Below are 14097 nucleotides of genomic sequence, written 5' to 3'. Positions count from 1 at the left end.
TTAATGACAACAAGGAGGTGACAGAGGAAACGCTATGGTCGGCACACAAGGCCTTTATTAGGGGGTCATTCATCAAAATTGCCACTAGGGAGAAAAGGAGGCGTCAGGCAACTTCCAAAGCTCTACTGTCCCACATAGCGCTTTTAGAAGCCCACAATAAATCTGTCCCAAACATGTCAACATCTGACGAACTCAGGAAACTAAGAACACAGCTCCGCCAATTGCTGATGGTAGACTATGAGAAAAATTTAAGATCCCTCAAACAGCGGTACTATATGATGGGTGACAGGGCGGGTGCCTTACTAGCCAGGAGGGTTAAAAAACGAGAAATGCAAAACAAAATTGAATACCTCGTGACGGGTTCTAATGCCACAATACGCAACCCAACGGAAATAGCCAATGCATTCGCTGATTTTTATCAGTCTCTCTACAACCTTAAAAATGACCCCAATGCCCCAAAGCCTACCCAATCGGCAATTAATTCCTTCTTAAACAATATTAATCTTCCTCGGTTATCTACAGTACATCTAGAGCAACTAAATTCCCCTTTCTCCCTGGAAGAGGTTCGCCAGGCGGTGATCACAGCCAAAAGAAATTCAGCTCCAGGCCCAGACGGCCTCACTAACTCCTATTATAGGCAATTCACTGAAACCCTGTCTCCTTTCCTCCTGAGACTTTTCTCCTCTTGGCGAGCCACAGCAGATATTTCACCAAATAATCTAGAGGCCATTATAACTACCCTGCCAAAGCCAGGAAAACCCCCTACATCACCAGGAAACTTCAGGCCAATATCCCTCCTAAACTGCGACTTAAAATTGTACGCCAAAATAATCTCAGCTAGAATACATAAAGTCCTTCCATCACTGATTTCCCCGGATCAAGTGGGGTTTGTGGCGGGGAGGCAGGCGAAAGTTGGGACGAGACGTATGCTGGACCTGATTGCGGTGGCTGAGGGGAGGAAAATCCCCAGTGTATTCCTGTCCTTGGACGCAGAGAAGGCGTTTGACAGGGTGCACTGGGGATATCTGAAATCTGTACTGGACAAGTTTGGATTTGAAGGCCCCATACTTACCGCCATAATGGCACTATACTCTAACCCTAACGCCAAAGTTCTGGCATCCGGATTTATATCTCGGAGTTTTGAATTATCCAATGGGACACGCCAGGGGTGTCCGCTCTCCCCTATCATCTATGCCCTTGCTATAGAGCCTCTGGCGCAGACTATCCGTGAATGCCCTCGGATCTCGGGGATTCGAGTGGGGAGTACAAACCATGTGATTAGTCTATATGCGGATGATGTGATTTTATCCTGCACTAATGTAGAGGTGTCCCTAAAACACGTAATGGAGATCCTGTCCTCCTTCGCTCAAGTCTCGTATTACAAGCTTAATATTACCAAGTCCTTAATTTTTCCGCTCTTCCTGCCCGCCTCAACTAGAGCCACTCTTTCTCATCTTTACCCTTTCAAATGGGAAGACGAGGGTATCCCCTACCTGGGTATTATACTGGCCCCGCTACACTCCGTGATCCGGAAAAATCTGCTGACCCTGCACACCTCACTGGATAGAGAACTTACTCGCCTTTCTCTTCTCCCGCTCTCTTGGGTGGCGAGAATGCAGACCTTTAAAATGATCTGCCTCCCAAAAATTATCTACTTACTTCGGTGCCTGCCCCTAACAATTCCGCAACGGTATCTCACCAAAATTCATTCGCTAATGAGTAAATTTATATGGGCTGGGAAAAAACCTAGAATAGCCCTGAGATGCATGCATGCCCCGTTAAGTGGTGGAGGAATGGGTATTCCTAATATTCTAACATACCACAGAGCCGCTATCCTGGAACCGGCTCGAGATTGGTGGAGGAATGATTCAGACTTAAGATGGTTACAGATTGAGTACACCTGGGCTGTTACGGTTGCTGCGAGCACTGGAGACTATGTCCAGATTTCTTGCTACTGCACATGTGCGAGCGCTGGAGACTAAGTCCAGATTTCTTGCTACTGCACATGTGCGAGCGCTGGAGACTAAGTCCAGATTTCTTGCTACTGCACATGTGCGAGCGCCGGAGACTAAGTCCAATCTTGGAGCCATTGCACATGTGCGGGTGACATCATCGCTGACACGAGGTCACATGTCTCTGACACCTTCTATGCCGATTGGTCGCTGGTCATGTGCTTGTGACGTCTTGCTCGGTGATAGGCCAGCATGACGTCACTCCTGTCGTTCTGGCAGCGGATTGGCTCTGGTGTCCTCCATCTTGGATGGGGCACAGAGTCTATATAAGACCCTGACACACGCCGCATGGTGCTCAGTCCTCTTGGTTCATGCATATGAGTAGACGCTCTGTGCGCGTTCCTCTAGGCATTCCTCTGTCTATGCTAGGTGAGCGCTACCGGCAGGGTAGCATTCTTATACCTTACAGCTTCGGCTGCTGTCCGTATCCTTACCTCTTAGGGGAGCGGACATAGGCAGGTGCCTGAGGCACATGGTCTGGCTGGGCCTTGTGATTCTACTCGTAGGTGGACGTTGCCGCTAGGGTAACGTTCCTTATACTGCGTCTGGCAGTTGTTCGTATCCTCGCACACTAGGGGAGCGAACAGAGGTAGGAGCTTTGTGCGGCTTACGCTGCTGTTCGTCTCTTTTGCACCACTAGAAGAGCGGACCTAGGCAGGTGCCATATTTAGTGGTTCGTGTCCTCGCACACTAGTGGAGCGAACGCAGGTAGGAGCTTTGTGCGGCTTACGCTGCTGTTCGTCTCTTTTGCACCACTAGAAGAGCGGACCTAGGTAGGTGCCATTTCGCACACATTGCCTTTGTCTCTGTGATTATTAACAGAGATCATTCCACACACCCTCCAAGTAAGGGAGGAATTGCTTTACTTACTTATTATATCCTTCTGTGAGTTAACAGAGGTATTGCACTCTGCCATAGTCTGCAGCAAAGTCTTTGCACGGTGGACCCTGACTGTCTGATACTCCTTTCGGTTATTATCAGACAGCCCCCCGTAACATTAGGACTGAGCCAAGGGTCTGGCAGTTATGGCAGAATATCAGCAGTTACACCGTTACATACAAGTACTTGAGTCACGGCTCAAGAGTATAGAGGATAAACCTCAGACCATGGTGACATCTGCACATGATCCTCGACTTGCTCTGCCAAACAGATATTCTGGCGATGCCAGATCATGTCGTGGTTTCATTAGTCAGTGTCAGATACACCTAGAGGTCAACTCTTCTCGCTTCTCTACGGAGAGGTCCAGAGTAGGCTTTATCATCTCCTTACTTCAGGACAAAGCCTTAGAATGGGCGACTCCCCTATGGGAGCGCTCTGATGTGGTTACTCTGAGACATCAAGACTTTCTTGATGCTCTTAAGGCGGTATTCATGGATCCGCAGGTTACCCATGATGCGGCCCTGAGACTGTTAGATCTATCTCAGGGTTCATTATCCACTAGTTCTTATGCCATTGCTTTTAGAACTCTGGTGGCAGAACTAGATTGGCCAGAGAAGGTGTTGATTCCTATCTTCTGGAGAGGGTTGGCAGGCTATGTCAAGGATGCTCTTGCTACTCGTGAGGTCCCTGCTTCTCTGGAGGACTTGATCACAGTAGCAACGAGAATCGATGTACGCCATAAGGAACGTAGACTCGAGGTCTCTTCCTCACGCCCTAAGCATCGGGCTATTCCAGTTGTTGAGGGTCCACTACCATCTTCCTCAGCATCTGAAACATCTCCCACTCCTATGGAGTTAGGTCATACGTTCTCCAGACTACGCAAGTCTGGTCCTCCTATATGTTACGTATGTCGTCAGGCTGGGCACTATGCCAACAAGTGTCCTAGTCGTCAGGGAAACTCCCTGGCCTAGTAACCATTAGAGGGGGGTTACTAGAGACGTCTTCTGCACCCTCTAAGTGTTGTATCCCAGGTCAGCTCTCGTTATCTGAGAATACATGGCCTATTATGGCTTTTGTGGATTCCGGAGCTGACGGGATTTTTGTGTCCTCAGGATTTGTAAAGGGACACAATATTCCCTCTATCATGTTAGAGGCGCCTATTCCTGTCCGTGTTGTTAATGGAACTATGTTGTCTGACTCCATTACATTGAGGACAGTTCCCTTGCGCCTTTCCCTGTCTCAGGGTCACATAGAGGAGATTTCTTTTCTTGTTTTGCCTGAGGGTATAGACGACGTCCTTCTGGGTCTTCCATGGCTTCGGACTCATGCTCCTCACATTGACTGGGAGTCTGACAGCATTATTAGTTGGGGTTCGAAATGTCAGTCCCGATGTCTTCCCTTACCACCTAAGGTCGTTGCGGTTGCATCAACTGATCTCTCTCCCATACCTACACCCTATTTGGATTTCGCTGACGTGTTCTCCAAACAGGGTGCTGAGGTTCTTCCACCCCATAGGCCGTATGACTGTGCCATAGACCTTATCCCAGGTTCGGTTCCACCTAAAGGCAGGGTTTACCCCCTGTCGATACCTGAGTCGGAGGCCATGTCGACCTATATAAGAGAGAGTTTAGAGAAGGGGTTCATTCGTAAGTCTGTCTCTCCCGCGGGAGCTGGGTTTTTCTTTGTTCGGAAGAAAGAGGGTGATTTGCGTCCCTGCATAGATTACCGGGGTCTCAACGCAATCACAATAAAGAACAAATACCCATTACCTTTAATTTCGGAGCTCTTTGACAGACTGAGAGGAGCTCAAGTTTTTACGAAGTTGGATCTGCGGGGTGCGTATAACTTGGTACGAATTCGAAAGGGTGACGAATGGAAGACCGCTTTTAACACCCGAGACGGTCACTATGAATACCTCGTCATGCCTTTTGGGTTATGTAATGCACCCGCAGTATTTCAGGACTTCGTAAACGATGTGTTCAGGGATTTACTGTTATCCTCAGTAGTGGTGTATCTGGACGACATCCTGATTTTTTCTCCTGATCTGGAGACTCATCGTCAGGATGTCGTTCGTGTCCTTTCCCGTTTAAGGGAGCACTCATTGTTTGCTAAACTCGAGAAATGTGTATTCGAGCAGTCCTCATTGCCTTTTTTGGGTTACATTATCTCACAAGAGGGTCTGGCTATGGATCCTGCGAAGCTCTCTGCTATCCTGCAATGGTCCGAACCTCATTCCTTGAAGGCGGTGCAACTCTTCTTAGGATTCATAAATTATTACAGGCAGTTCATACCCCATTTTTCTACTTTGGTGGCCCCTTTGGTGGCCTTGACTAAGAAAGGTGCTAATCCCAAAGCCTGGTCTACTGAGACATCTCAGGCTTTTGAGGCAGTAAAAAGACACTTTTCAACTGCTCCCGTTCTTCAAAGACCCGATGAGAGTAAGCCCTTCCTCTTAGAGGTTGATGCCTCTTCAGTGGGTGCTGGTGCGGTCTTGTATCAAAAGAACGGTGCAGGTAGAAAAAGGCCGTGTTTCTTCTTTGCTAAAACCTTTTCACCAGCAGAGAGAAACTATACCATTGGGGATAGGGAACTGCTTGCCTTGAGATTAGCCTTGGAGGAGTGGCGTCACTTGCTGGAAGGAGCGAAACATCCTTTCCAGGTCTATACAGACCATAAGAATCTGACGTACTTACAAACCGCTCAGCGTCTGAATCCTCGCCAAGCCCGCTGGTCCTTGTTTTTCTCCCGCTTTCACTTCTCCATCAACTATCTGTCTGGGAGTAAGAATAACAAGGCAGACGCCCTGTCTCGCTCTATGCTTTCTACCCAGGAAGAGATTGACGAACCTCGTCTTATCCTTCCCTCCAGGGTTTTTCATACGCTCTCCCCTGTGACGTTAGACCAAATCCCACCGGGCAAGACCTTTGTTCCGCCTGATCGACAGGCTGTCATGATACTGTCATGGGCCCACACCTCAAAGGTGGGTGGGCATTTTGGTATTAGGCGGACACGAGAGTTACTGGAGAGGTGGTATTGGTGGCCACACTTAGCCAGCCACGTCAAGAGATATGTCGGTTCCTGCTACTCGTGTGCTCGCAACCATCCATTACGGCAGAGACCGGCTGGGCTCTTGCATCCTTTACCAGTGCCAGATAGACCATGGGAGGTGGTAGGCATGGACTTTGTGGGTGATCTTCCATGTTCACAGGGACATAGATTTGTGTGGGTCATTACGGACCATTTCTCCCGGATGGTTCATCTCGTACCGTTATCGAGAATCCCATCTTCCAGGGTACTAGCCAAACTATTCCTCAAGCATGTCTTTAGGCTTCACGGGATGCCAGATCGTATCATTTGTGATAGAGGCCCGCAATTTACTTCCCGTTTCTGGCGAGATCTTTGTAGCCTTCTGCAAATTGAGTTGAATCTCTCTTCGGCATACCATCCGGAGACTAATGGTTTGGTTGAACGTACCAATCAATCTATGATTATATACCTTCGACACTTTGTTGCTGAGAACCACGATAACTGGTCCTCCCTCCTACCCTGGGCAGAATTTGCCCTTAACAATTCGCTGGCTGAGGCCACTGGGCAGACACCGTTCGTACTCAATAATGGGCAACACCCTAGGGTACCGGTACCGTTTCCCGCTGCTGCACCTCCTCCTCTTGTGGCCGACTGGGCAACTAATGCCAGAGAGGTTTGGGATCGGACTCAAGAGTCGATTCAAGCAGCTAAGGACCGTATGAAGACGGTGTCCGATCGGTTTCGTCGCCCGGCTCCTGTCTTTTCTCCAGGGGACTTTGTGTGGCTCTCTGCAAAACACGTGAGACTTAGAGTGAGCTCTGTCAAATTTGCTCCTCGCTTCCTGGGTCTTTATGAGGTTCTTCGACAGGTAAATCCTGTAGTCTATCAATTGAAGTTACCTGTCCATCTTAGGATTCATGACAAATTCCATGTCTCACTGCTAAAGCCGGCTATTTTACCTCACGCTCGTGAAGTGCACTCTCCTGCCTCTGATTCCTCTCGCTCTAGCTATGAGGTACGAGCCATAGTAGGTTCTAAGATGGTTGGAGGGCGCAGGTTCTTCTTGATAGATTGGGAGGGCTATGGCCCGGAACATCGCTCTTGGGAGCCTGAGGAGGCTGTCCATGCTCCCGACTTAGTTGCCGATTACCTGCGTCGCCGGGAGGGGGGCCCTTGAGGGGGAGGTACTGTTACGGTTGCTGCGAGCACTGGAGACTATGTCCAGATTTCTTGCTACTGCACATGTGCGAGCGCTGGAGACTAAGTCCAGATTTCTTGCTACTGCACATGTGCGAGCGCTGGAGACTAAGTCCAGATTTCTTGCTACTGCACATGTGCGAGCGCCGGAGACTAAGTCCAATCTTGGAGCCATTGCACATGTGCGGGTGACATCATCGCTGACACGAGGTCACATGTCTCTGACACCGTCTATGCCGATTGGTCGCTGGTCATGTGCTTGTGACGTCTTGCTCGGTGATAGGCCAGCATGACGTCACGCCTGTCGTTCTGGCAGCGGATTGGCTCTGGTGTCCTCCATCTTGGATGGGGCACAGAGTCTATATAAGACCCTGACACACGCCGCATGGTGCTCAGTCCTCTTGGTTCATGCATATGAGTAGACGCTCTGTGCGCGTTCCTCTAGGCATTCCTCTGTCTATGCTAGGTGAGCGCTACCGGCAGGGTAGCATTCTTATACCTTACAGCTTCGGCTGCTGTCCGTATCCTTACCTCTTAGGGGAGCGGACATAGGCAGGTGCCTGAGGCACATGGTCTGGCTGGGCCTTGTGATTCTACTCGTAGGTGGACGTTGCCGCTAGGGTAACGTTCCTTATACTGCGTCTGGCAGTTGTTCGTATCCTCGCACACTAGGGGAGCGAACAGAGGTAGGAGCTTTGTGCGGCTTACGCTGCTGTTCGTCTCTTTTGCACCACTAGAAGAGCGGACCTAGGCAGGTGCCATATTTAGTGGTTCGTGTCCTCGCACACTAGTGGAGCGAACGCAGGTAGGAGCTTTGTGCGGCTTACGCTGCTGTTCGTCTCTTTTGCACCACTAGAAGAGCGGACCTAGGTAGGTGCCATTTCGCACACATTGCCTTTGTCTCTGTGATTATTAACAGAGATCATTCCACACACCCTCCAAGTAAGGGAGGAATTGCTTTACTTACTTATTATATCCTTCTGTGAGTTAACAGAGGTATTGCACTCTGCCATAGTCTGCAGCAAAGTCTTTGCACGGTGGACCCTGACTGTCTGATACTCCTTTCGGTTATTATCAGACAGCCCCCCGTAACATGGGCACAGGTCCACTCCCCTAAACAATTCATAGACTCCCTGCTCCTAACCCCTTCGCCCCCCGGCGATCTTCTACTCACCACAGCAGCTCTAAAGAAAGCTTGGTCCTTGTGGAGCAAGCCAGTGTCACATGCTTTAGGTCCCAGCATTCCCCTTAGATCGCTAGAAGCCTTCATTCCGAACTTGAATCTTGCCGCCTGGACATGTGGAGGTCCAATCACCCTAGCAGATCTCTATAGAGAAGGCGTCCTACTCCCGTACTCAGAAATGTGTGATAAATTTAACCTTCCCCGACACAGTCTATTCCAGTTTTTTCAAATACGTCACTTTCTTCAGTCCGCTCCTCATCTCCCGGCTCCCACGACAGCTGACCACGCCTCAATTAAAAAATTCTTTCAAAATAGCAAAATCAAAGGCCTTTCATATATCCATAATATGCTAAACTCCCCACAACCGGACAAACAATTGCCGTATATGCTCAAATGGGAAAAAGATCTAGCTTCTCCGCTTCCGCCGCAAGAATGGTGCGCGGCCTCAAAATGGATCCACAAGTTCTCTTCTTGTCTCAATCATATAGAGCAATTAAAAAAGGTTCATCTGAGGTGGTACAACTCCCCTACTAAACTGGCTTCTTTTTCCCCACATGTGTCACCACTGTGCTGGAGGGGCTGCAACCACAGGGGCACCTTATGTCATATGTGGTGGTTTTGCCCTAAGTTATCTAACTTCTGGCAGGAGGTGTTCAATCTAATCCATGAGGTTACTAGTCTCCGCCTTTCTCCAAACCCAACCTTAGCGGTGCTACACATTGGCTTAGATGGGATCCCGGATCTTTTAAAAAACATCATTTCTCACATTCTCATAGCTGGCAGGTACTGTGTGGCATACAAGTGGAGGTCGGTGAGCCCCCCTACAAAAAGAGATCTAATTGAGAGGATCAACCTACACTGGCTATACGAAACTAACTTGGCCCCCAACCTAGAGAAGAGAACGGTGAGACTTAAACAATGGCACCCGTGGGCCACTTCCCTTTATGCAACGGCCCTCCCCCAGATACCGATACCTACACCATAAATAAATTGATTATGCCTAAGAATGTCTTGTAGAGCTGCTTCCCCCACCCCCTCTCTTTCCCCCCTCCCTCCCTGCTCCTATGTTCAGGTTGTTGTTGTAAGGGGTATTTAATGTCCCAGATTGATATTCTGATAATGGCTCGAGGCTATTCCACCTCTTGCTACTCAATGCTCCTGTTCTTGATGTTGTTGTATGAGAAGTTTGTATTTTTCTGAAAACTCAATAAAAACCTTTATGATAAAAAAAAAAAAGACTCTACTATGACCTTTTTACTTAGTCCCAGATTTCTCAATGTGCCCCCACCTCCTGTTCTGATAGGCAGCTGTAAGCTCACAGCAAATCTTTATCATTTAGGGCAAGAAAATAGAAAAAGAAGCCGCAATAGAACAAGAGCCATAGGAACAGTCAGCCTGAATGAAATGATAGTATATTCTCTGCCAGACATCAGATACTTGCCAATCCATAAAGCATCTCATATAGGACTGCACCCAGACACCACCAGTCAACTGTACGATCATATGGCTGCTTTCTTAGAACTTCTGGCGCCAGATACTTTAAAAAAAGAAAGAAGAAAAGTTACAAATGTCATATTTCATCTCTCTACCACAGCTGTCTTTACTAGTTTCATTTTGTACCATTGTGTTAGTTTAGTCTCCTTAATACATATGTACCACCGCCCCCATGTCAGCGGCCGAGCCGCTCGGATCTGGAGCCGCAGTGGCTCGAGGGGTCTCCGTATCCGGGGGGGTCCGCGTGGACACTCGAATTAAAAGAAGAAGGGGGGTATGTACAAGGGAAATAGAAAGTTCGTGACGCCACCCACGGTGCGTGGTAATGTGAGGGACCACCACTGCCGTTGGGGAGCCCGGTGACAGTGGTGTGGCAGCCTGATGTTTAACCCCTCCGTGGGTAGGGGGTTTGTGTCCCGGGGCCCGTTGGATGGTTGTCGTTTGGGTGCCGTGGGAGATAGGAACAGGGGTTTTCAGTGTACTCAGTCCAGGAATAACAACACCGACAGCTTGTAAACCAGAATTCTGAGCACCACTGCAGCTTGTAGGGAGCACACTTGGGTCCATGCCCTTGGTGTCGCTGTTAGCCTGTGGCCCTGTCCTTGGCACCTTTGTTTCTGTTGGACCCTTGGGTATAAAACTCCTCGGGTCCCGCTCACCCGTATGGCTAATGGAGTGAGCTTGCTCTCAGGGTTCACGCGAAGGATTTCTTTGGACTGTATTGGGAAAGTCCTATCCCATCGGTGCTCTAGTACCCCGATTTTGGAGCGGCTTGGGGATGAATCTTGAAGTCTTCACCCCCGTCGGGTAAATTACCGGAATGCGTGAAGATACTTTCCGGCCTAGGGTCCACGTACTGTGTCGTGCCCTGGCCCCTGCCCGGTGATAGCTCAAGGCTGCCGGCTGCCCTCCTCGGCTGTCCGTGTCCCCTGACACTATCCCCTTCGACTGGGGTTCCAGCTCCTACCAGGCCCAGACCAACGTCTGCCACCTAGTACTCAGGAGCCCTGCTCCTCCTGTGACCTTTCCAGACGAGAGTCACTTCCTCCTCCTCTCTTCAGCTCAACTCCAGCTCAACTCTAGCTCAACTGTCACTTTGCTCACCTTCCCCTCACCAACCCCTCATGTGGGCGGCCCTACTCCCTTCAGGCCCCCCAATGGTGTGTCTGGTGGATAAAGTGTAAAGTGTTCCTAGGATTTTGATTGGCTAAGCTGTTAGCAACACAAAAGGACTAGGACCCGTAACCAAGGAGGGTAGATACTGTGCAGAAGGGCAGATTACACAATACCCTGTGACGACCTGATAGGCCAGGGCATCACACATAAGAATCAACAAATATGAGTAAATACCTCAGGTGTCCCGCAGAAAGTACTGGTGGTTTCTTCTGGTTCCATCCCCTCCTTACATAGTCCAAAATCAGTCAGTACCACATGGCCCTGAGTGTAAGAGAAGATAATCTATAAGAGTCTCAGCTTTGCTCTCGTATAGGCTTTGCTCTCATCTGCTTCACAGCCCCACCTGGGCTATGGAACAGTGCAATCCTTATGGACCTGGTGAGACCTTAAGACATTGCTGTCATTGTTATGGGGATTCCATTGCCTTACTGGGACCTTACAGCATGGTGCCTATTGGAGAGATTCTGTATCCTGTTACATTAAGCTGTTATACTTTTTGCTATATTGGTTGTTTTTGAACCTGTGTATCATTTCAACTAGTCTTTATATCTGCAGAATTGTTATTATTTGTAGTTCTTAGCGTTTGGCTGACCATTAGTGACTATTAGTGCACCTTGGTATGTTGTATCTCATTAGCCTACACCTGGTCCTCGGTTTTGTTTCATTCTTGGGCAGTTGGTCACTCTGACATACATGTTTATAATTAACTGGTTTCAGGTATGCACTTTAGGTCTTACTGTACTTTAGGCACTAGCACCTTAAGCATTTAGGCACTTTAGATAATACTGTGGGCTATACATTTAGTCCTTTCATTCCACTCCTGAAGAACCTCCTATTTAGAGGGGAAATTTGGTGGGTGGTCTCAGTTGACCATTTTCATATAGAATGGTCTATTTTTTTTGGGCCGCGGACCCTTGTTATACTCTTCAGATTAATTGTTGCTGGTGGAGTTGTTATCCGTATGACATCTTTGGTATTACCCCAAAATTAATGGTGCATTTTTGTGGTTTACTCTAGTGTGGTTTTTCCCACTGTCCCTTATTTCATCTGTATAGGGCCTTTTTAGGGCTTGTAGGGTCAGTGGTCAGTGAGTGCGGGCGCCATAAGCGCAGGATTAGGGTGCCGACCTCCATGGCAAGGTAGGGGTGGCAATAGGTGCCTATTAGGGCTAGCTTTCCTTGTCGTTATCTATCTGTTGGTGTATGTTTTTTTCTTGGTGTATGTTTGTGTGATTAATTGTGTGTTTGGAGGGTATAGGGTTCTTTACACTCTGCGATATCGGTAACGATATATCGTCGGGGTCACGTCGTTAGTGACGCACATCCAACGCTGTTACCGACATTGCAGCGTGTGACACCAAGGAGCGACGATCAACGAGCACAAAAACGTGAAAAAAACGTTTCTCGTTGACACGTCGCTCCTTTCCTTAATATCGTTGCTGCTGCAGGTATGATGTTGTTCGTCGTTCCTGCTGCAGCACACATCGCTATGTGTGACACCGCAGGAGCGACGAACATCTCCTTACCTGCGTCCACCGGCAATAAGGAAGGAAGGAAGTGGGCGGCATGTTCCGGCCGCTCATCTCCGCCCCTCCTCTGCTATTGGACGGCTGCCGTGTGACGTCGCTGTGACGCCGCACAAACCGCCCCCTTAGAAAGGAGGTGGATCGCCGGCCAGAGTGACGTTGCAGGGCAAGTAAGTAAATTGACGGATGTTAGCGATGTTGTGCGCCACGGGCAGCGATTTGCCCATGTCGCACAACCGACGGGGCGGGTACGCTCGCTAGCGATATCGGTACCGATATTGCAGCATGTAAAGTACCCTTATCTCTCATGTTAATATACACAGTATTTAATAAATTTAAATTTTAGTTTATTTTTTTATTTGTCTTTTCCTGTACTTTTAAATCTATTTTAGAGTTTTTCTAAGAATCTCAGCCTAGTCAATTATACATTATATGGCAGGCTAGAGAACATTTTATGTCAGATATCACATATTCCCACTTTTTTGCCCCCTACCTGGCTGTCAAGCAGGATATTTTCTGGCTTTAAATCTCTAAAATAAAAGGAAACAGACATTGCGTTACAGTGAAAATAACTTCCAAGAATCATTTGCACCATGTGTTAAACATCCCATGCTTTCAAGGTGAATGCAAACATATGCCTACACTACTGCATAAATCTGCCATCATGTATATTATTACAAGTAGGGTACAGCAATGCAAAAGGACTTTTATTATTTTTGTGTATAGGACTAAGAAATAACAGGCAGGTAGGTAGTTACCAACTATACTTTCATGTTCACACCATATTATACACCAAAATGTAACATTAGATGCCACTGTATATTTATATCAAACTAAAATTTACACAGTCAAATGAATTAGGCTTTACTATTTCCCAGGATTTCATTAGGTAGGAGGTGGTCAAGCCTTGCAATGTAAAGTATATGTGTTATGCCTTCTGCTAAATGTTGATGTTGATATGTTATGATCCTAGCTAGGTTCAGGTTCCAGATACAGTAGAGTGGCACTGTTACCAGAGGCGCCACCTGGTGGATGGGCTGAGATAGCATCAGGAAGGAAGAGTTAGGGTTAAAGGGGTATTGACAGATGCGGGAAAGCGGTTGGTTGGGAAGTCTCAAGAAGAGCTAGTTTATAATAAGGTTCAAGTGTGAATAGACATGGCCTCGGTTCTAGGACCTGTCAGTGAACCCTGAGGTTTCCTCTACAGGTTCAGACCTTACGGCTCACCCTAGTACACTTAGCAAGTCATCCAACTAGAGAGCCAACAGAGCCAGAATTGGATGAAGGTGATCGGAGTCAGAGGGAAGGAAATACAGACCCCGAAGCTTGAGAACAAGATCCAAGATAGTGGAGGGGGACAGGTCAAGAGGTAGTACCCCACACTGAGAAGAAGGAAGGCCATGTCTGTCATAACGGTGTGAAGAATAAAGTGAACTTTTTGGTTGGCTAACTGAGCTCTGGTGTCTCGTGTGTTTCTGATTTTGTACGACGAGGACCGCAGCGGGGTGTTGGACACCTGCCTGAAGAAACCAGTAAGTGTCGCTCACCCCACCCAACATCCTTTGAGCACCCAGAGTCTCCTTATTACCTGAGCGGTCCAGCAC

The 14097-nt window shown here is 48.2% G+C and overlaps 1 protein-coding gene across 2 annotated transcripts in view; it reads right to left on the bottom strand.

The window, feature by feature from the left end:
* Window positions 1-14097, bottom strand: part of SGK2 (serum/glucocorticoid regulated kinase 2) — a 72236-nt gene that overhangs the window by 13909 nt on the left and 44230 nt on the right. For both annotated transcript variants that reach the window (XM_075349840.1, XM_075349842.1), the window contains exons 7-9: window positions 12987-13023; window positions 11143-11229; window positions 9740-9835 (exon numbers count right to left, since the gene is read on the bottom strand). In XM_075349840.1, coding sequence (XP_075205955.1) covers window positions 9740-9835; window positions 11143-11229; window positions 12987-13023 — 220 coding nt within the window. The remainder of the gene's footprint in view (window positions 1-9739; window positions 9836-11142; window positions 11230-12986; window positions 13024-14097) is intronic.

Source organism: Anomaloglossus baeobatrachus, chromosome 5 (genome assembly GCF_048569485.1).
Source record: "Anomaloglossus baeobatrachus isolate aAnoBae1 chromosome 5, aAnoBae1.hap1, whole genome shotgun sequence".
NCBI classification, from domain to species: Eukaryota; Metazoa; Chordata; class Amphibia; order Anura; family Aromobatidae; genus Anomaloglossus; species Anomaloglossus baeobatrachus.
Note: the sequence above shows the minus strand (reverse complement) of the source record. Positions and strands in the feature narration are given on the sequence as shown.